This window comes from Mus musculus, chromosome 7 (assembly GCF_000001635.26).
Source record: "Mus musculus strain C57BL/6J chromosome 7, GRCm38.p6 C57BL/6J".
In the NCBI taxonomy this organism is placed as follows: domain Eukaryota; kingdom Metazoa; phylum Chordata; class Mammalia; order Rodentia; family Muridae; genus Mus; species Mus musculus.
The window spans coordinates 27656250-27678312 of record NC_000073.6 but is presented as its reverse complement, the minus strand read 5'-3'; the positions used below and the strand labels follow the sequence as shown (position 1 = coordinate 27678312).

Below are 22063 nucleotides of genomic sequence, written 5' to 3'. Positions count from 1 at the left end.
CAGAGAAACCCTGTCTCGAAAAACCAAACAAACAAACAAAAAGATCCAGTTGCAGAGCCGGGCGGTGGTGGCGCATGCCTTTAATCCCAGCACTTGGCAGGCAGAGGCAGCCAGATCTCTGAGTTTGAGGCCAGCCTGGTCTACAGAGTGAGTTCCAAAGGAAGAGAAGAGAAGAGAAGAGAAGAGAAGAGAAGAGAAGAGAAGAGAAGAGAAGAGAAGAGAAGAGAAGAGAAGGGAAGGGGAAAGGAAATGGAAAAGAAATAGAGAGCAGGCTGAGCAAACCATGAGGAGCAAGCCACTGAGCAGCACCCTCCATGGCCTGTGCATCAGCTCCTACCTCCAGGTTCCAGCCCCTTGAGTTCCTGCCCCAGCTTCCTTCAGTGATGGACCTCAGTGTGGAAACGAAAGCACAATAAACCCTTTCCGTCACAATTTGCTTGGGGTCATGGTGGTTTTTTTTTTTTTTCAGCAATAAAAACCCTAACACAATCTTCTCAATTAAAAACCCAGCATAAATTAGGAATAGAGCAGCGGTTCTCGACATGTGGGTCTCGACCCCTCTGACAAACCTCTATCTCCAAAAATATTTGATTATGATTATAACAGTAGCAAAATTACAGTTGTAAATTACAGTAGCAATGAAAATAATTATCATTGAGGGTCACCACAACTTGAGAAACAGTATTAAGGGGTTGCGACATTAGGAAGGCTGAGAACCACTGGAATAGAGCGTAATAAATTAAACAAAGGAAGGCTGGGATGAAGCTTGACGGTTGAACAGCTGACTAATACACTAGTGAGGGGCTGGGGGCGTGGCTCAGGTGTAGAGCCCCTGCCTAGAATCCCCCAGTAAAGGACTGGAGGCGGTAATCAGTAATAAAACACTTGCCTAGAATCCATCAGAGAGGGGCTGGGGCTTGGATCGGTGATAGAGCAAAGGAAATCTATGAAACTGACTAATCCTATCCCTATCCACCCTATTCCATGAAAACATTTGTGGTGGATTGAATATGGTTGGCCCAGGGAGTGGTACTGTTAGGAGGTGTGGCCTTGTTGGAGGAAGTGCATCACTGTGGGGGGTGGGGGACTTTGAGACATTCCTCCTACTCACCTGAAGATGCTGAGTCTTCTAGCAGTCTTCAAATCAAAATGTTGAACTCTCAGCTCCTCCAGCATCATGCCTATCTGGACGCTGCCATGCTTCCCTCCACAATGATAATGGATGGAACCTCAGAGACTGTAAGCCAGCCCCAATTAAATGTTGTCCTTTATAAGAGTTACCTTGGTCATGGTGTTTCTTCACAGCAATGAAGACCCAAACTAAGACAGCATCCACTAAGATCTAAAGCCAAGCAAGGTTTCTTTCCTCACTCAAGGCTAGATCCCTGTTTGGAGACACCCTGTTCCAACCACACGCTTAATTGACACTGAATCACCCCTAAGATGTTAATAAACAGACTAACAGTGTCAGCCTAACCCAAGCATGCGGGGTGTTGTGCAATTTTCAGTAGTTTGTTTGTTTGTTTTGGATTTTTTTGTTTTTGTTTTTTGTTTGTTTGTTTTTTCTAGACAGAGTTTCTCTGTATAGCCCTGGCTGTCCTGGCACTCACTTTGTAGACCAGGCTGGCCTCAGTCTCAGAAATCCGCCTGCCTCTGCCTCCCAAGTGCTGGGATTAAAGGCATACGTCACCACTTCCCAGCATCAGTAAGAAGCTAATATCTTAAAGCATCATGGACTAGCACCTCACAGTTAAGAGGGAAAGTCTTAGTAATAAAAGATTTGTAGCCGACCATGGTATCTGAACCTTTAATCTCAGCAGAAGGCAGAAATAGGCAGGTCTCTTGAGTTTGAGGTCAGCCTGGTCTACATAGCAATTTCCAGGATAGCTAGGGCTCACCTCTGGCCTCTCTCTCTCTCCCTCTCACCCCCCTCTTACCCTCTCCTCCCCCTGCCCACCTCTGTGAGTGTGTGCGAGTGCACACGCGCACACACGCGCGCGCGCGCACACACACACACACACACACACACAGGCATTCAATGCCAACCAAGCTGCACATGGAGAAGCTAAGAAGACAAGTTGCAGGGGTCAGTTCTCTCTTTCCACAACGTGGGTTCTGGGCTCAAACTCCAGCTTGGCCATCTCACCAGCCAACAAGCATTCTCGATAGACCCCTAGTTTCCCTAAGCAGACAACAGGAGACTTGTTAGTCAGCTACAGGAGTAGTATCACTTCCTGTGATCTTTTAGCATCAGTGTCTCAGAATCTGGCTATGAGAGTTCTTAAAATTCTTCTCTTCCTTCCTCTATCCAGAGTCTCAAGCCATTTAGGATCACCAAACTGGAAAGACCCAGGATTCTACCCCCTGACGTTTATAGTTCTTGGACAAGCCACTGACGTTATACAGGACTCACCTTCTGCATTCTATACATAGAAAGGCAGCATTCTAAAAACATGGTGCTGAGGATAAGTTAGAAAAATATATAGGCAGGTAGAGAAACGGCCTTCCTGCCAGGGTTGTTTCCTTCCTTAGAGAAAGGTTAGAAGGACAAATGCCTAGGCAAAATGTTAAGATGAGAGGACCCATAAGTCTTATAAAATGCTAAACACAGAGCCCTTGTAACGACTCCCAACTCAGCGATTGTCAGCTTGCCTCAATAAAGCTCCACACACGCACACCTTTGTCCCTCTCAGTCAGTTCTTTGCCTGTCCCACAAATAAACTCAACCAGAATCTTAGTTACCGTAGGGGGCAAAGATGGGTCAGCTCTAAAGGGCATATGCTGCTTTTGCGGAGAACCTGAATTTGGGTCCCCAGCACCCACATGGGGTGGCTCACAACCGCCTGTGACTGAAGTTTCCAGGAGATCCAACGCCCTCTTTGGGTGCGTGCACGCACGCACGCGCGCGCGCACACACACACACACACAATTTAAAAATACGATCACTGACAGTGTTTGTTTTTCAATTTTTCAATTTCTTTTAAACTGCCCTTGACTCTTGCTTTGCCATTTATAATTTAGCAATCTTGAACAAAGTGAGTTTGTTTCTCTGAGTCACCTGTAAATGAGGCTCTTCGTGAAGATTTAATGACATCATCTGAGCAAAGCCCCCACCCCCGGAAACCCCTCCTTTCAGCCCCCTCTCTCCAAACTGAAGCTCATTATAGGAGGCAGAAGAGTATAGACAAGTTCTTACTGCAGATGCCAGTGATCCCATAGCTGGTGAGGCAAGCAAATCTGGCTATGAAATCTTCGAGACAGTACACTTCGCCCTCCAGCCTGCTCCTGCCCAAAGAGGCAGCACAAGTCTGTGCGTTAACTTGCTCCAGTCACCCATTGCTCTCTGAAGCAGGTGGTTCAAGGAGCGCAATGGTCCACGAACGAACTACATTTCCCAGCATGCACTTCCAGCCAGGGACCCTAGAGACTATCCTGCGAACCTTGTCCGAACCGCTTTAGGAGTATCGGTCCGTAATCTCCATTCATTCAGCTCCTATGTTTCCCTTGGCTAAATGAGTCAGTTACCGTGAACTCCAACATGAACGGGTCTCCTGCAGGGCTTGTAGAAAGCGTTGGTTCATTCGCCCTGATAGGAGATAGGGCCTAAGGACCAGGGCTCATGTAGCCTGGGACGAACCCAAGGCCTCGCAGCTTGGGACTACAACTCCCAGGCGGCATCGCGGCGGCAGCATAAACACGTCACTGGACACCGCCAAGAGCCCCGGCGGGGAGAGGGACTTAGGGGGCCGACCAGGAGCCGGCTGAGGAGGATGGGGGCCGCCCACGCGTTCCTCGCGTGAGGAGGCCGAGGGGCGCGCCACCCCATCCCGGGGCGGCCGCCCCCGGGGCGCCGCCATCCCTGCCCGGCCCTGCGGTCGTGGCTGAGGATGCGGAGCCGGGGGCCGCCGGTGGAGCTGCGCGGGGTGAGAGGCGCGGGGAGGGGCGGCCGCTTGCTGCCCTCGGCCTCGGCCTCCGCCGGCGGGCCCCGCTCGACCCGGCCCTCCCTGCGCCCTGACATCGTTGGGGACAGGTGAACCTAACGCCTCTCCTGCACAGCCAAATCCGAGGGATCGGTCCTATCGTTTGAAAAAGGTGTTTTTTAGGTTTTTGGGGTTTTTTTTCTTTTTAATTCCTTCGCTCCAGCGGAGGCCCCTCCCCCAGCTATGGTCCCCAGGAGCCCCCCGGGGTCCGCAGGGACTGTCTCCCATCCCGGCCTCCCGGCCCCGCGCTCAGCATTCCGCGGGCAGCCTGCGTGAAGCGGCCTCCCGCAGCCCCCGGCCCCTCCCCCATGGAGGAGGAGGAGGGGGCGGCGGCCAGAGAGTGGGGCGCGACCCCCGCGGGGCCAGTGTGGACCGCCGTGTTCGACTACGAGGCGGTGGGCGACGAGGAGCTGACCCTGCGGAGAGGCGACCGCGTCCAGGTGCTTTCCCAGGACTGTGCGGTGTCTGGAGATGAGGGCTGGTGGACAGGGCAGCTGCCCAGCGGCCGTGTGGGCGTCTTCCCCAGCAACTACGTGGCCCCCGCTGCACCCGCCGCACCCTCAGACCTCCAGCTGCCACAGGAGATCCCCTTCCACGAGCTGCAGCTGGAGGAGATCATCGGTGTCGGGGGCTTTGGCAAAGTCTATCGCGCCGTATGGCGTGGAGAGGAAGTAGCGGTCAAGGCCGCTCGGCTGGACCCTGAACGGGACCCGGCAGTGACAGCGGAGCAGGTCCGCCAGGAGGCCCGGCTCTTTGGAGCCCTGCAGCACCCCAACATCATTGCCCTGAGGGGCGCCTGCCTCAGCCCCCCAAACCTCTGCCTGGTGATGGAATATGCTCGGGGAGGTGCATTGAGCAGGGTACTGGCAGGTCGCCGGGTCCCCCCTCATGTGCTGGTCAACTGGGCTGTGCAGGTGGCTCGGGGCATGAACTATCTACACAATGATGCCCCTGTGCCCATCATTCACCGGGACCTCAAGTCCATCAACAGTAAGTGGTATCCTCTCTCCCAAAACTCTTCCGCTGAATCTTATGAGGCCAAGCCCAGATCGTTGGAAAGGGCAATGGACAGCAGATGGCACTGCATGGGGCAAGCAGGGCCAGGTGAAGGGGGACTTTGGTTGTATTAATAAGAAAAGGGAAGCTCAGAAAGGTCTCTTTCATTCAGTAGGTCAATGATGGTGTATCCATGGCACTATGACAGTCCCTGTGTTCATTGCCACTTGCAGAGTCTGTCCTCATGATGCCCACAACCTGATCGTGGCATTGGAGTCTACCAGGCAGAGATGGACAGAGCTGGCTTAGTTGAAGCCAGGGCTTCCCAAGCCTGTCACAAAGGTTAACCTTTGTGGTCTTGTCATTGGCAGAGCGATTGTTCTGTGCACTTTATGTTGTTTGGTGGCCTTAGGGCTCTATGCACAAGAGGTCATTAGTACTCTGCAACCCTGCTCCCAACTATCAAAACCAGAAATGTCTCCAAACACTTCCTTGTGTGCCTTGGGATAGGGGTGGGATGGGGCAAATCAAAACTGTTCTCTAGATGCTGCTGGCTCTCCAGCAGAGTGGAGCAGATGAAGGCGTTGGGAAGAGAGTGGCTGATAGAAAACACTTCCAGGCTGCTTTGCCCGGCACAGGTTCTACAAAGCTGGCTGACTGGTTGGTTGAGTCAGCAATGGGCCAAGCAGATGGGAAGGGTCCCTAGAAATCGATCATATCTAGACCAAAAGTATCTCAGGGCATCAACAAATATTAGTGGGCCCGCTATTAAGTTAGGCCATCTCCAAGCAACAAGACACCATGGTTTCTTTCCCTGAGAGTCCTCATCGATGAGACATTTCTTTCTTTCTTTCTTTCTTTCTTTCTTTCTTTCTTTCTTTCTTTCTAGATCATTCTGGCATGTGCTAGATACTCCTAGGTATACAACTGGGAAGACTTTGCCTCCTTGGGCTCTCCCATCCTTGCTGAGCCTCATTTCATATCTTTCATTTTTGTCTTTTAAATTGATGGCCTCAGCCTTGCATTTGGTATTCACAAGGCCAGAGCATGTGCAGGGGGCTCCACAGCAAATGAGGCCTGCACTTCCCTGCCCTCAAGTGGGTCATTCTTAACCCAGGAATGTGAGACCCCTCCCTTCGCCTTCAGTACTTACCCCTCAGCAGTCCCTTCTTAGCTGTTGGTTTATGTTTGCTTGATTCCACTCTGCTGTTTTGTATAAGCTTGTTACTAACTGCAACTTTAGCCCCTAGAAGAGAGGGACTGAGTGGTTTTCATCTCCTCAGCCTGGCATTCATACATTCCACACAGAGAGTGACCAAGTGCTGATGACCTTCTGTGGCCTCTGCCCAGTCTGGGAGACTCAACAAAACAGATGCAGGTGGGCCCTGCCTGTATGGATGCCCACATTCTAGTGTTTCTAAACTGCTGGGTGAGTAGAGGCAGGGCCACTGGCATGAGGGGATCCTAAGCCCTTCCCCACCCAGAGGATCCATAGAGCATCTCTTAACACAACCTGGACAAGGTGGCTGGGCTCTGAAGGCCCAGGCTTCCCCTGGGGCAGTAATGGACACAGGTCCCACAACAGTTCCCTACACCCTTCCTCCAGAAGTTCCCCGTCTGATGCCATTTGTCCTTTGCTTCAGTAATCCTTTTTTTTAAATTATTTACTACTGGGGTTAGAAATAGACATCACCATGCATGTGTGGAAATCAGAGGACAGCTGCCAGGAGTCGCGTCTCTTCTCCACCATGAGGGCTCTGGGATGGGGCTCAGATCATCAGGTTACAAGTGCCTTTACCTGCTCAGCCATCCTGACACCTGGTTTGTTTTAGTTTTGGTGTTTGGTTAGCTTTGGTTTTACCAACCTGCTACCTCAGCCTCCCACGTAATGGAGGTACTACCATGACTGACTTAGTTTAGTCATTCTTAAGCATCTATGTTTCATCCATGGCTCTAGGATCATGGAAGAGACTAGGGACAGCTGGGTGTAGTGGCATGCCTCTAATCCCAGTGTTAGGAGGCTGAGGCAAGAGGACTGCCATAAGTTTGAGACCAGCCTGAGCTACATAATGAGTTCCAGGCTAATCTGGATGACAGTGTAAGATGCTATCTAAATAAATAAATAAGTCAGGGGACAGTCTGATGGCTAGCTGGGCAAAGGTATTTGCTGCCAAGTCTGGCAACTTCAGTTTAATTCCTGGGACATGTCTAGAACAACTCATACAGGAATGCATACACAGAAAACAGATAAACATTTTTTTAAAGGAGAAGAGACAGGCGTGGTATTGTAAGGCTTTAATCCCTGCACTCAGGAGGCAGAGGCAAGCAGGTCTCTGTGAGATGAAGGCTAGCCTGAGCTAGAGTGAGTTTCAGGACAGCCAGGGCTGTCTAATGAGACTATCTCAAAAGAAGAAAAAGAAGAGCAGGAAGAGAACCCTACCCCTCACTAATACGTAATCTATATGTAGTAAATAAGAATAGATGATTGATCAATCAAGCTACCTATAGATAAGGGGATGATAGATACATATAGACAGGGTCCATAGCTAGAGGAAAGATGGGAAGAGAGGGGAAAGGAAGATGAGTATCAGTTTGCAGAGAGTTACAGAGACTCTGAGGGAACTGTGGTGAATTCATTATATTTGATGGTCAAGAAAGGCAATATCTGGGGCGCAAAAACTGAACATAAAGGAATCAGCCTTACAAAGAGAGCTAGGGAGAGCAGGGCAGTTGTGAGGTGGGAAGAGTATGCCTCTGTGGAGAAGTAGGAGACCTGGTAGAACATGGAGACCGGCATAGAATCGCAGTGTTTGGAGGCTGCACGGTGGAGATGGCTGCAGATTTGAGGTCAGACTGGACTACAGTGTGAGAATCTCTCAAAACAGCAAAGCCCGGGCCTGGAGGCTGGAGAGAGCTTGGTGGTTAAGAGCACTGGCTACTCTTGCAGAGAACATTGCTAACATGACTTCAGTTCCTACCACCCACAAGGTACCTCACAAACATCTGTGACTCCAGTTCCAGGGGATTCTATACTTGAAGTCTCTTCAGACACCAGGCATGCACATGTTGGACATGTAAACATACAGGCAGATGTGTGCATTAATACACACACACACATACACACACATCAAGCTGAGGCTGTGACATAGTCTTAAAGTGCTTCCCTCACATGCATAAGGCCTTGGGTTCAATGCCCATCACTCAAACATGGCACAAACATGCAAAGCATAAACTATCTCAGCATTGAGACATTGGACAGAGATGGAAAGCTGGTTATCTAGATAGCCATATGCTTTTGATCAAGTAACTTCTCTTAAGAATTAGTTTGCTAATTTAACCTCAGTGTGGACACTAATCATAGCTGTCATCACTGTTAGATGGCGTACTGCCTCTGGTCAGCTAGAGCTACTCTGTATGCTTAGTTGTATCAGTCAGCCTTTTTTTGTTTGGTTGGTTTTTTTGTTTTTGTTTGTTTTTTTCGAGACAGGGTCTCTCTAGCCCTGGCTGTCCTGGAACTCACTCTGTAGACCAGGGTAGCCTTGAACTCAGAAATCCGCCTGCCCCTGCCTCCCAAGTGCTGAGATTAAAGGCGTGCGCCACCACCATCCGGCTCAGTCAGTCTTGATAACAGTGATGCTGCATACAAACCTTCCCCAAAACTCAGTGTGTGAAAACAGCTACTTGTTACTGTCTGTGCTCTTATAGATGGGAACAAAATGATTTAGCAGGGCTTGGGTAAGGGGGATCAACTCCCAAGTGTCTCTCACCTCCTTTGGATCAGCAGGCTAGTTAAAGCACATTATCATGGTGGTGGCAGAAGGTCTAGAGGCCAAGATAGTGCCAGAGGCTTCTTGCAGGCTATGCTTTGAATTGGCCTGTCATGTTTTTTTGTTTTGTTTTGTTTTGGGGTGTTTTTTTGTTGTTGTTGTTGTTGTTGTTTTTAGAGACAAAGTCTTGCCCAGGTTGGCCTCCAATATACTACTCACCTGCCTGAGACTCTCAAGTTCTGGGAGTATAGGCGTGTGCTACCATGCCCAACTGTGTCCACCTTTTCCTTTAAAAGGGTGTGTGTGTGTGTGTGTGTGTGTGTGTGTGTGTGTGTGTGCATGCGTGTGCACATGTGTTTATTTGTTTTAAACCCTGTCTATATGTGGGTACCTGCAGAGGCCAGAAGGTGTTGGATCCTTTGAAGCTGGAGTTTCAGGTGGCTGTGTAGGTCCTCTGCAGGAGCAGTGCATGCTCTTAACCACTGAGCTGTGCCTCCAGCCCCAAGAGTTATTTTTAATTATATGTGTGTGTGTGTGCGTGTGCGTGTGCGTGCTCACACACGCATGAATATGTGTATGTGTGAGTGCTGGTTTCTGTGGCGTTCAGATCCTCTGGAGCTGGAGTTACAGGTGGTTGTAAGCTGTCTGGTGAGGTTGATGAGAATACAATTCAAGTTGTCTACAAGATCGGTACACACTCTTAATGACTGAGCTGTCTCTCCATCCCCTCTCTTTCTTGGCCAGTATTAAGTAGTATGAATCTTCCAGAGTTAAAACCTAGGGCTTAACCCTCTGCCTGGTTAGTGAAAAGAGCAGCCATGTAACTACCCGACAGAATGAAGCCACAGGGAGGGGCAGCGTTGACTGTGTTGAAGAAGGCCATCCCTCAGGAAGCCTGAGCATTAGAAGCAAGGAGTCACTTCTGGTGACCAGGGAAGGAACTGTGCAGAGTGGGGACCCATAACCTATTGAAGGGGAAGGCAGAGGCCTGGGGCACCAGCTGTCAGGTCTTGACGACCCACCTTTCTTCCTACCCCCAGTCCTAATCCTGGAGGCCATTGAGAACCACAACCTCGCTGACACGGTGCTCAAGATCACAGACTTCGGCCTTGCCCGAGAGTGGCACAAGACGACCAAAATGAGTGCAGCGGGGACCTACGCCTGGATGGCTCCTGAGGTTATCCGCCTGTCCCTCTTCTCCAAAAGCAGCGACGTCTGGAGGTGCTGAGAGGCTGGCGGGTGTCCTCAGGGAGAGGGAGAGGAAGAAGGTGGTGCTAGTGGGCGGGTGGGACATCAGTGGGGAACCAGTGACCAAGCAGTTAACTGTTCCTGAGGCTCAAACAGGTCCCAAGTAAAAATTTATACCTGAATAAAAGATTTCAGAAGAAAGAAATGTTAGCACTAAAGGGCTTCTGAAACACCACCCACTGCGTAGTCATTGAATTGGGAAGTTGAAGACCTGGATGCAGCCATTCTTGTAGCTATGCAGATGTCTAGAGACACAACAGTCAGCAAACATGAAGAGAACCCTTTCTGGTAGCATAGATCTGTTGTTGTCCCATCTACTCAGGATGATTGCAAGTTCAAAGCCTGCCTGGGCAACTCAGAGCTTGTCTCAAAATCAAAATAAGAGGTTAGTGGATGTAGCTCAATGGTAGAGAATAAGCCTGGAACCTATCCTCTAGTGAAGGATTAGAATGGTAGAGCCCCTGTCTAGAATCCCCCAGTGAGGGGCTGGGGGCGTGGCTCAGTGCTAGAGCCCCTGCCTAGAATCCCCCAGTGAGGGGCTGGGGGCGTGGCTCAGTGGTAGAGCCCCTGCCTAGAATCCCCCAGTGAGGGACTGGGGGCGTGGCTCAGTGAGAGCTTACTGGTATAGTAGTGCCCTGAGTTCAATCCTCAGTAACACAAAATAAAATCCCTACCATCGCAGATAGTAACTGAAAACTAAAAGAAACTCGTAAAATAGGGGGGCTGAGAAGATAGTTCAGTCAGTAAAGTGTTTTCCATGAAAGGCCATGGTAGCCTGAGTTTAACCCACAGCATCCACATGAAAGCTGGGCATGGAGATGTGCTGGTTATCCCAGAAGCATTGAGGAGACAGAGACAGGGATCCCTGCCACTTGCTGGCCGTCAGTCTATCCTAATCCTCGAGCTACAGATCCCAGTGAGAGAACCTGTCTTAAACAAAACCAAGGACCCTGGGTGTGAAGGTCACAAACACCTTCAATCCCAGCACTCAGGAGACAGAGGCAGGTAGATGTGAGGCCAGCCTGGTCTACAGAGTGAGTTCCAGTACAGCCAGGGCTACACAGAGACTGTTTTAACAACAAACAAACAAACAAAACCCACACAATCCAAGTGGGTAGCTCCTGAGAATTACAGCTGAAGTTTACCCTTGGCCTCCATGTGCACAGACATGTATGTACACATTCATGCAAACAGGCACACACAACACAAAACCAACTTTTAAACAATTGCTAGGTATAGCGGTATATACCTTTAATCCTGGCAGACTACAGAGGCAGGAGGATGGATCTCTAAGTTTAAACCAGGCTGGTCTGCATAGCGTGTTCAAGGACAGTCGGAGATAGTGAACCTTGGTGTTTGTTTGTTTGAAAAAAAAAAAAGAAGAAAATTGTGAAATAATTGTAAAGATCGGGAAAGTGTTTGTGCATGAAAATAAATGTAGGTGGGGGTGGACAGGGAAGCACGTCCAAGTCCCAGATCCACTGCTAAGCTGAGTTCTAAGTGATCAATCTTGGCTCCACAAAGGAGGTACTGAGGTGAGCGGTTTGCAGGAAGTTCCAATGGAGCAGAACAAAAAGGGGCTGGAGGCGTGCTGCACAGAGCTGACAGGAGGGACACACCGGGTGTTACTCTGAAGTGCAGGGTGTCAGTCACACCCTGCTGTGCCGCTGACTGTCAGTCACCAGCCAGGTTGCAGGTTGTTCAAGTCACAGAGTAATGTGTTTGAGGCAGAGCTAAGTCAGACCGGAGTTCCCACTGGCGCCCTAGCATAGCCACTGTCTGGTGTATAAGTGACCATCTGTGTCGCTGAGCCTTTTGGGGAGCCCAGGTGATATAGTGACCCCAACCTCACAGGCTCCTCCTTGGATGTGTTCCCAAGTAAGGTGTTGGTGTTACAGGTCAGGACGCTAAGTGCTGTGTCCCCCAGCTACCAGTGGCTCTCCTCAGTCAGTGGAACAATCTAACCGCCCCTGTAGGTTTCCGGGGACGTGGGAGTGGAGGGCATCGTGCTACCTCCTTTTGAAAGCCAGTTATCTTCCTGATCCAGAATGGCTGCTTGAGCTCCAGGCTTCATGCCCACATTCCAGCCAGAAAGAAGGAGGGGAAAGGGGGGTATCCCTTGCCATTAAGGATGGCGAGATAGAATCGTGCCAGCTCCTTCTACCTTGAAGCTTTGTTTTAAGGATAACTAAGCCTGACTAGCAGTGTCTACTCTGGAGTAAGTACTTTACACATGGGAAATAGTCCGAACTAGTGTTGACAGGTAAGTGCTGTGGGGGCACGAACACGGGATCAAAGAGGGCTTCCTGGCCAAGGGGCACCCTCAGTTGAGACCTGAAGGACAAAGTTATAAAACACAAAGGAAGAGTGTTCTTGACAAAAGGGACAGGGTATATAAAGGAAGAGGCTGGGTGTTTAGAAGCAACACTGCAAGGATCATTGAAGGAATGCTAAGAAGGATGTGCCCTGCCAGGTGTGTACTCGGGAGCCAGAGGACCTTTAGTGTGGGGTCAGTGAGCATGGGCTATCTAGTGAACTCCAGGTCAGCCTTGGCTATGGTGAGACCATGTTTCGTTGGAGATAGAGGAGGAGGAGGATGCAGGTGATGCTATAGCTCAGTGTCTGAGTGCTTGCCTAGTGTGTGTGTATGAGGTCCTAGATTCAATCTTCAACATTTTTAAAGATCTGCTTTTAGGACCTACAAGATGGCTCAGTGGTAAAGGTGTTTGCTGCCAAGGCTGACGACGACCTAACTTAGGTCCCTGGGACCCACATGGTGGGAGAGAACCCAGTCCTGTGATTTGTCCTCTGACCTCCATGTGTGAGCCATTCCCCTGCTCCCACAATAAAGCAGTTTAAAAAGACAAAGAAGTGATGAGTTCATTGCAAAGCTGGCTCCGGTGTGGTGACGCTCCCTCTTAACTCCACACTCAGGAGTCAGAGGCAGGTGGATCTCTGGGAACGTAGCAAGTTCCAGGACAGCCAGTAAGGCATTTTCCAAGGAGGCATTGGGGTTCCACTTTGATTTTGATTAGGAGTCAGAAAAGTAGACAGAAGATGTCAGGAGACAACCCTGACCACCTTTTGAAGAACAAGCTTGTGGAGGTCAAATCAGGCTCCTGTGGCCTCACCAGCTAGGCTGGAAGTAGGAGCGAGGGGGGGCTGGAGTACAGGTGAAGCCTGAGGTGGACTGTGCCATCACCCTCCCTCTCCCCGCCTGCAGCTTCGGGGTTCTTCTTTGGGAGCTGCTGACCGGGGAGGTCCCCTACCGAGAAATCGACGCCTTGGCCGTGGCTTACGGTGTGGCTATGAACAAGCTGACGCTACCCATCCCCTCCACGTGCCCCGAGCCCTTTGCCCGCCTACTGGAGGGTGAGCCAGGGCCCTGTGGAGAGGGTAGGCTCAGCTTTGGGGACAGGGTCCCTTGGGCCACACCTCTTCCCTTTATACATCCTTGCATTCCAGTGGGCCCAGGAATGGGGGAGAAGGCTCTGGAGCCCAAGCAGCCAGTGGGCATCATCCCCATCATTGCCTCCATGGTTCCCAGACCCATTTTCTGGCCTGAGCCAGAGCTCCTGAGGGCATCTGATACTGGGGTTCCTGTCTGAACCTGGATCCCTCCGAGCAGGTCCTGGGGTTCCTTCCCATTGTTTCCCTTGTCATGTTGGCAGGATCTTAGCTCTGTCTTGCCTTGCCCTGAGCATGGGTGCTGACCCTTGCCCCATTCTCCCTCCCCTTCCCACCCCAGAATGCTGGGACCCAGACCCTCACGGGCGACCAGATTTTGGCAGCATCCTGAAGCAGCTGGAGGTCATCGAGCAGTCAGCCCTGTTCCAGATGCCACTGGAGTCCTTCCACTCCCTGCAGGAAGACTGGAAGCTGGAGATTCAGCATATGTTTGATGACCTTCGGACCAAGGAGAAGGTGAAGGCAGGAGAAGAGGATGGGGTGGAGAGCCCAGCTCTGATGCCTCGGGCAGTTCAGAATTTCCCTGGTCCCTCCCCATTCCCCTTGGGTCTATGCAGGGTGTTTTTGCATGTTAAGACAGCTCTCTGTTGATGGACTGATAAGAAAATGACCCCCTGCCCTGGAGTACTTACAAATGATACTGCATGTTATAAGTATGATAGCATAAATTAAAAGTGGATTAAAAAAGAAAAGAAACAGACTTGCAAGGTGTAGGTGACTGCCAAAGCTCAGTATGGGTAACAAGGGTGCTGTTCTCTGCTTCGGGGCGTGTCTGAAGTTTTCCACTACTCTTTGCTTTTGTGTATGTTCATTTACCAAAGGACAGCTTACTTAACAAACTGAAGAGCTGAGAGCTGGATCAAGACTAGGGGTATAGCATGGGCATAGAACCCTTGCCTAGCAGACTCAAAATCTGGGATTGCATCATGGCACAGCATAAACCAGGCATGGTGGTGCCTGTTGCCCTCCACTGTGTAGTGAGTTGGAGGTCAGACTAGGTTTCATGAGACACTGTCTTAAAAAAAGAAAAGAAAAGAAAGGAAAAAGGAAAGGAGAAAGGAAAGGAAAGGAAGGGAAGGGAAGGGAAGGGAAGGGAAGGGAAGGGAAGGGAAGGGAAGGGAAGGGGAAGGGGAAGGGGAAAGGGAAAGGGAAAGGGAAAGGGAAAGGGAAAGGGAAAGGGAAAGGAAAGGAAAGGAAAGGAAAAAAGTGCCCCTTTGGCACTAATTCAGTCCCTGCCATGGCATTCATCTTAGCTAGTAATGTCCAGACTGGAGGGATGTGAACTCAGAGCCGATGCCCACAAGACCCACCTGTCCTGGGACCCTGGGCCAGCCCCAGCAGCTAAGCCCTACCTCTGGGCCTGCCTGCCTCCCTCCCACCAGGAGTTGCGCAGCCGGGAAGAGGAGCTATTGCGGGCTGCACAGGAGCAGCGTTTTCAGGAAGAGCAGCTACGGCGTCGGGAGCAGGAGCTGGCAGAGCGAGAGATGGACATCGTAGAACGTGAGCTGCACCTGCTCATGAGCCAGCTGAGCCAGGAGAAGCCCAGGGTCCGAAAACGCAAGGGCAACTTCAAGCGCAGCCGCTTGCTCAAGCTACGGGAAGGAAGCAGCCACATCAGCCTGCCCTCTGGTACCTCCCGGTTCCCTGAGCGCCTAGAAACTTCTTGGGGGCGGGTTTGTCTCCATAGAGGGTTGCTTGGTTCATTTGGATAATTATTGTGTGTGCTTGGCAAGGTGGTTTTCCCACCGAGCTGCACCCTCAGCATCTTAAAGTTTTTCCTGTTGCAAATGTATCCATCACATAGAGAAGATGACCCATAAAGCCACGAATGGTAGCTCACATTTGTCATCCCAGCATCCATCCTGAGACTGAGAGGCAGGAGGACCACCACGAGCTCAAGGCCAGCGTGGGCCACCCTGGTTGAGGCTGTCTCAGAAACAAAACAAAAGACGGGTTTCCTACTTGACACAGACACCACAGAGCCAGGCTGACCACAGTACCAGCCAGTGGAGGTAGAGCCCCGTGCATAATGTTAAGTATTCTGGCAGCCACGGTGAAAACATGAAAAGAAGCCAGGCCTGGTGGCACATGCCTGTAATCCTGTCACTAGGGAAGTGGGAGCAGGAGGATTAGGAGTTCAAGGCTATCTTCCTTGTACAACGAATTAAAGATCCGACTATATGTGACCCTATCTCAAATCACAACACAAAAGAAACTGTAAGACAATAGATATGTTTTATTCAGCCCACTATATCTATGTAAGCAATACCAAAAAAAAAAAAAAAACAAAAAACAAAACAAAAAAAACCCACAAAGATATGTTATGTTCTTGTTTTCACACTGAATCATTGAGATCCAGTGCGATTTATATTTATAGCACATCTTGATCTAGGTGTTAAGTTTCCATGTCAGGCATGGTGGTGCCTGCCTATATTACCAGCACTGGGGAGGGCAGAGGCAGATGGTTAATTTCAGGACAGCCTAGGATACAGAGCTCAGGGCCAGTCTGAGCTATATAGCAAAACCTTATCCAGAAATGACACAGATAATGGGGCTGTGGCTCTGAGACGGGCCGGGGCATGACTTGCTGGCAGAGCGCTTGCCTGACATGCTAACAGGTGTGGAGCACTGGGTTACACTCCCCAGCATGCCTCCCCCCAAACTGATCTGGGGGGGCTGGGCGTGGAGTTCAGTGGTTTGGTACTTGCCTAGCATGCAAAGGCTTGGCCTCTGGCACTGCAATAGTCATGTATTTTACATTTATACTAAGCTTTTATAAAAGTTGAAGTAGGTGAAAGTAGACTCATCTGCTTAGTTTGTGTTCAGCATCTTTAGTGCCTCCAACAACCAAATGTAGTATCTTCCTTAAACTTGGTCAGGATTAAATAGTAAATTCCACTCGCGCCATTGCCCCAAGTGCTCCGTGGTTGTGTGAGACCTAACTGCTGCAGTGGTGCAGTCGCAGGCCTGGGTTCTTGGTCAAGCACAGTCTGGACCTCTCTAAGTTTATTCATTAAGGAAGAGCCTAAGAGTCTGATTTCTAAGAGGACTCTGGCAGCCCTGGGTGCTGATGGGTGCGGGAGCACCTCTGAGATCCCGTGCATGAAGCACTGACCGCTACTGCCATCCCCTGTCTCTACAGAGAGCCTTTCTCTATGCTTACCACCCTGCAGTACTTAGGAATGCCTCTTTCCTCTTTCAGGATTTGAACATAAGATCACCGTCCAGGCCTCCCCAACCCTGGACAAGAGGAAAGGATCCGATGGGGCCAGCCCTCCTGCCAGCCCCAGCATCATTCCCCGGTTGAGGGCCATTCGATGTGAGTATACACAAGGCCCTCACAGTCAGTCAGCAAACCTCAGCACGCTGCTGGCATTCCTGGTTCTCACTGGGACAACAGATAACAAAATACATCATCAACAAGGTCATCAATTCCAGGAAGGGAACTGAAGAAAAGACGTTGGTACTGGGGGTATGTGGAGCACAGTAGGAGAGCCTGAAATTGTATTCTGTCCCCAGCACTAAAAATTGAGAGGTGGGGAGTATTAGGGTTCTTCAGAGAGATTAATTATATCAGTAGAATATATGGCCATGCTTTAAGCCGGTTTGGTCACAGGGTTCAGACCCTGCAGTGTATGGTCCATTCTGCAAGCTGGAGGCACAGAAAAGCCGCTGGTCTGCTTCAGGACCTGAAAATGGTGGTTCCCAAAGCAGAAGGTCCTCTTTGTTTTGTGTAAGCCTGGAGTAGACTGAGCAGTGCCAGCCTCAGGAGAGACAGTGGATCCTTTGCTCTGTCCATTCGCATGCACGTCTTTCCCAGAGCCGCCCCTACACGGGCAGAAATAGGAGGTTAGCAGCCCAGGAAAGTGGATGTGACAAAAGGCTGAGGCGAGCCGGCCAGTGCCCCTGGTGCTTAAGAGTGTGCATGAAGACGCGACTGGGGAGAAGGGCGGCACGGTTCCGGCCCAGAGGCCAGCTCGGCACAGTGAAGAGGGATGGGATATTTTATGGAAAGGGGGCTACAGGGCCAGAGTGTGCAGCCACGGAGAGAGAATCTGACTGATTTTTAAAACTTTATTATTTAACAAGAAAGTTTTTATTATTTCTTTCCCCCATCCCTCTTTCTCCCCTTGCTCCGGCTCTGCCCACTCCGGGGCCCAGCCCATAGGTTATCATTTGTTTCTCATTACGGATGGTTGTGAGCCACCACGTGGTTGCTGGGAATTGAACTCAGGACCTCTGGAAGAGCAGTCAGTGCTCTTAACTGCTAAGCTATCTCAAGCCCTTATTATTTATTTTCATTTCTTGGGTATGAGTGTTTGGCCTGCTTCTGTGACCACACACCGTGTGTATTCGGTGCCTGACAAAGCCAGAAGAGGGGCTTAGATTCTCCCAGAGCTGGAGGTATGGATGGCTGTGAGCTGCCATGTGGGTGCCCAACCAAACCTGAGTCCTCTTCGAGAGCAGCCAGTGTTCTTAACCCCAAGCTGGCTCTCCTGCCCTGATTTTTTAAAAAAATGTTTGGCAGTGCAAAAAGCCTTTTAGCATTGTATGTGTAAAGTGTGTGCTTTGTCATCGAGCTTTGCCTCTGTGCCCTGACTGCAGTTTTGAGAGTGTGCGTGTGTGCGCGTGTGTGTGTGTGTGTGTGTGTGTGTGTGTGTGTGTGTGTGTGTGTAGGTATGCCTGTGTCTATGCATAGGGATTAGATGGGAAATCGGTGATTTACTTTAAAAGTTGACTTGAGAATAAAAGGCAAAAACAGCCCATGCTGGCTCAGCCCTTCTGTTCGTTATGTCTCCCCATCCTTGGGGGCACACTTGAATGGGAGCCATCTAAATTTGGTTGTTACCAGGGGTGGAGAAATGTATACTATTTAAAGATGGGAAGTCCACGGAGCCCGGCACAGGTGCATTCTTTGAAGGTATGTGTGTAGTCCATGCAGGTGAGGGAGCGGGGCTGCTGCCGCCACGGGAGCACGCAGAGCACAATCTACGGGAAATCCCAAACTACTAACTTTTCCTTTACATGCCTGTCTCATGGTCTCATGTGGCCCAGACTGCTCTGCAACTGTGTAGCTAAGGATGGCCTTGAATTCCTTCCCCGTCTGCCTCCCTGGTTCTGAATTAGAAGCGTGTGCCACACACCCTGTTCATGCAGTGCTGGGGAAACCCAGGGGTTCTGTTTAAGAGGCAAACAGATTTCTCCTGGCCTTTTGTTTTTGTTTTAAGACAGTCTCACTTTGCTCCCAGGTTAGACTGTAACTCATTCTTTTTATTACATTTGTAACTGTGTGTGCATGCCTGTGGGTGGGTGCACCTGTAGTGGGTGCAGGTGAAGGTCAGAAGACAACGTGGTGGGAGCTGCATCTGGCTACAAAGCGATAAGACATTAGAGCCAGGGTGCGTTGGGGAGCGTGGAGGAACAGAACCACGGTCTCCAGAGCTCCCGGCTGGGCCAACCAGAATGAAGCTGAAGGCTCAGGCAGGGAGTGAGGATACAGGCTCGGGACCTGAATGGGCAAAGCTTAAGGAGCTGGCTGCTTTGCTGCCTTAGGCCCTCCCCTGATAGCAGTGCTGTGTTAGGGAAGGACTCACAGCAGGAGTGGCTGTCAGAACAGTTCCTTGGGCTGGCAGGGGCCTCTCTGTGACTCTGACTCGCTTATCACTTTTCTCCATGCAGTGACTCCCATGGACTGTGGTGGCAGCAGTGGTAGTGGAACATGGAGCCGCAGTGGGCCACCAAAGAAGGAAGAACTGGTTGGGGGCAAGAAGAAAGGCAGGACATGGGGCCCCAGTTCCACTTTGCAGAAGGAGCGAGCTGGAGGAGAGGAGAGGTATGAGTGTATAGCTGCCAGCCACCCCATACCTGCCTAACCCTTGCCCTGACCCTATCTCCCTGTGTGCCCCTGCAGGCTCAAGGCCCTGGGGGAAGGAAGCAAGCAGTGGTCCTCGAGCGCCCCCAACCTGGGCAAATCCCCTAAGCACACCCCCATGGCCCCAGGCTTCGCCAGCCTCAACGAGATGGGTAAGAGAGTATGAGTGCTCTGGGGAGTGGTGGGGACAGGAGAAATCCTGCCTGAGGGGACATCCCCCAGACCTAGGTGAGACATGCCCAGAAGAAGAGATAGCAGCAATGGGCCTGGGGACCCGCCCTCATTTTCAGAAGCAAGGCTTTAAAGAGAGAGATTTGAGGACGACAGTGGCACCTGGAGAGGGGGTTTTGCTGTTATTTGGAGGTCACTGGAAGAAGTCCTTGCCACCAATTCTAGGGGAAGGTGAGGAAAGGCAGGGTCGGCTGAGTGACAGACCTCTCCCATTGCAGAAGAATTTGCGGAGGCAGATGAAGGCAACAACGTGCCCCCTTCTCCCTACTCCACCCCGTCCTACCTCAAGGTGCCTCTGCCCGCCGAGCCTTCTCCTTGTGTTCAGGCGCCTTGGGAGCCGCCGGCTGTCACCCCTTCCCGGCCAGGACACGGAGCTCGTAGGCGCTGCGACCTGGCGCTGCTAAGCTGTGCCACGCTGCTGAGTGCGGTGGGCCTGGGCGCCGACGTGGCCGAGGCACGGGCCGGGGACGGTGAGGAGCAGCGGCGCTGGCTGGACAGTCTCTTCTTCCCGCGCCCCGGCCGCTTCCCTCGCGGTCTCAGCCCAACCGGGCGCCCCGGAGGTCGCCGCGAAGACACAGCCCCAGGCTTGGGTCTGGCACCCTCGGCCACCCTGGTGTCATTATCCTCTGTATCGGATTGTAACTCTACGCGCTCATTGCTGCGCTCTGACAGTGACGAGGCTGCCCCTGCCGCCCCCTCCCCGCCGCCTTCTCCGCTCGCGCCCTCACCCAGCACCAATCCTCTCGTGGACGTGGAGTTGGAGAGCTTCAAGAAGGACCCCCGGCAGTCACTTACGCCCACCCACGTCACTGCCGCCCACGCTGTGAGCCGTGGACACAGGCGGACGCCATCAGATGGGGCTTTGAGACAACGGGAGCCTCTGGAGCTCACCAACCACGGTGAGTGGGGCCTGTCCAAGCAATCTTTCACAGACTACTGACCCGTGTTTCCTTCTGAGCCACCCCAGCCGTCATTGCCGGGCCCCTTGTGGGTCTTGGGGATGCCTGAGATAGGATAAATTGGGCAATGTCAATATAATGTCTGCGAGGACAGGGTAGGTGACATGATGGCAAGTGGAAGCATTGGTAGCCATCAGCACTGTCCTCTCTGCTTATTAGCCAGCAGTATGGTCAGGAGGGCGTGGTCGGGAATTACTTGTGCCCTTCAGGCCCTGGGTTCTGGGTTACAGCCACTGTAGTCAGGTTTGAATCTCTCAGCCCCAGCCATGCGCTGTTTCGATCACTCCAGAGATGCAGGCTAGGAGTAGCAGCACACACTGTGAACCCAGTACTCGGGGTCAGGAGTTTATGGTCAGCCTGGGCCACACTCAGAGTTTGAGACCAGCCTGGGCTACATGAGACTCTGTCCCTAAGATGGAAAGATGAACTGGGGTACAGCTCCTTTGGTAGAAGAATTGTCTAACATGTTGAGTGTGATCCCCAACACCACATAAAACTGGATGTTTTCACAATCCTACAACCCCATATTCTGGAGTTCAAGGTCATCTTCGGTTACACAGAGTTCCAGACCAGCCTGTCACAGAAAATGTAAAAAGGTCATCTTCCAGAACAAGCCATTGGAAACTGTGAGAACTTGTTCAAGACCCAAGTGCGGGGCTGCTCATGGCTGTGGCCTTCCTAGAAAGCAGGTGCAGCAAGTTCTGAGAGTCTCTCAGAAGCCAGTAGCCACTTTCCAAGGATGGGGTTGGCATAGAAACGGCGCCCTTTACCCCACCCCTCACCGCATGTGATCCTCTTTCCCTAGGTCCTCGAGACCCCCTGGACTTCCCTCGACTGCCCGACCCCCAGGCCCTGTTCCCTACCCGACGCCGGCCCCTGGAGTTCCCTGGCCGCCCCACCACCCTCACTTTTGCCCCAAGACCCCGGCCTGCTGCCAGCCGCCCCCGTCTGGATCCCTGGAAACTGGTCTCCTTTGGCCGGACACTCAGCATCTCGCCTCCAAGCAGGCCAGACACTCCAGAGAGCCCTGGGCCCCCCAGCGTGCAACCCACGTTGCTGGACATGGACATGGAGGGCCAGAGCCAGGACAATACAGTGCCCCTATGTGGGGTCTATGGCTCTCACTGAGACCTGCCCACCACCACCCGCCTGGGCAGCCATGAATGTAGCGCCCCAGGCCTGCCACAGCCCACCATTTGCCAAGGTGGGGGAGGCCCTGGGCAGGATACTCACTCTATTTATTGGGGAAGGGGGGAGGGGAGGACACTTAATTTATTCCTTTGTACCCCAGGTTGTGGAGCTCTGAGCCCAATCTGCTGTGGGGAGAGGGTGGGTGGGCAGGGATACTCAGGGACAGAATATTGTGGGGGATCTGGCACAAGGCGCAGCATTAAAGGTAAGCCCTGCCCCCTACCAAGCTTGGCTGTGTGTGCGTCCCCTGCCTGGGCCCTGATGCTGATTTACTCCACAGTGGGACACCCTTAAACCCTACATTTCCTCCCTGGGCCTCTGGGTGTCTGCAGAAGTGACAGCTAGGTATAG

At 51.7% G+C, this 22063-nt stretch overlaps 2 protein-coding genes across 13 annotated transcripts in view; one reads left to right on the top strand and one right to left on the bottom strand.

Moving 5' to 3' along the window:
* The window catches only part of Zfp607b (zinc finger protein 607B), a 31824-nt gene extending 28172 nt beyond the window's left edge, over positions 1–3652 (bottom strand). The window contains exon 1 of one of the 3 annotated variants that reach the window (NM_198417.2): positions 3526–3652. The gene's annotated coding sequence lies outside the window, so the exon portion shown is untranslated. The other 2 variants (XM_030241994.1, XM_030241995.1) reach the window with 2 other exon arrangements.
* A 30-nt stretch (positions 3653–3682) lies between these two features.
* Map3k10 (mitogen-activated protein kinase kinase kinase 10) lies at positions 3683–21938 on the top strand. 10 transcript variants are annotated; one of them, XR_001785564.2, is made up of 10 exons: positions 3683–4970; positions 9784–9964; positions 13215–13387; positions 13740–13915; positions 14713–15088; positions 16662–16778; positions 19139–19292; positions 19371–19483; positions 19728–20461; positions 21327–21539. XR_001785564.2 is itself a non-coding variant. In XM_017322288.2 (10 exons), the coding sequence occupies exons 1-10, from the start codon at positions 4289–4291 to the stop codon at positions 21647–21649; spliced, it is 2952 nt and encodes a 983-aa protein (XP_017177777.1). In that variant the 5' UTR covers positions 3684–4288; the 3' UTR covers positions 21650–21934. The 10 variants fall into 10 exon arrangements, 7 of the variants coding, with proteins under 7 accessions (XP_030098477.1, XP_017177777.1, XP_017177778.1 ...); XM_017322288.2 differs by having other exon boundaries at positions 3684–4970; positions 13215–13363; positions 19781–20461; positions 21327–21934; XM_017322289.2 differs by having other exon boundaries at positions 3684–4970; positions 14842–15088; positions 19781–20461; positions 21327–21934.
* The last annotated feature ends 125 nt before the right edge of the window (positions 21939–22063 follow it).

What these genes read in the sequence shown, in the direction of transcription:
- Map3k10 (XM_017322287.2), top strand. Translation starts at nt 4,289, where the DNA reads ATGGAGGAGGAGGAGGGGGCGGCGGCCAGAGAGTGGGGCGCGACCCCC. An exon ending in AAAAGCAGCGACGTCTGGAG is followed by an intron (nt 9,965 to 13,214) that starts GTGCTGAGAGGC and finishes CCCCGCCTGCAG; the next exon opens with CTTCGGGGTTCTTCTTTGGG. An exon ending in CGCCAGCCTCAACGAGATGG is followed by an intron (nt 19,484 to 19,780) that starts GTAAGAGAGTAT and finishes CTCCCATTGCAG; the next exon opens with AAGAATTTGCGGAGGCAGAT.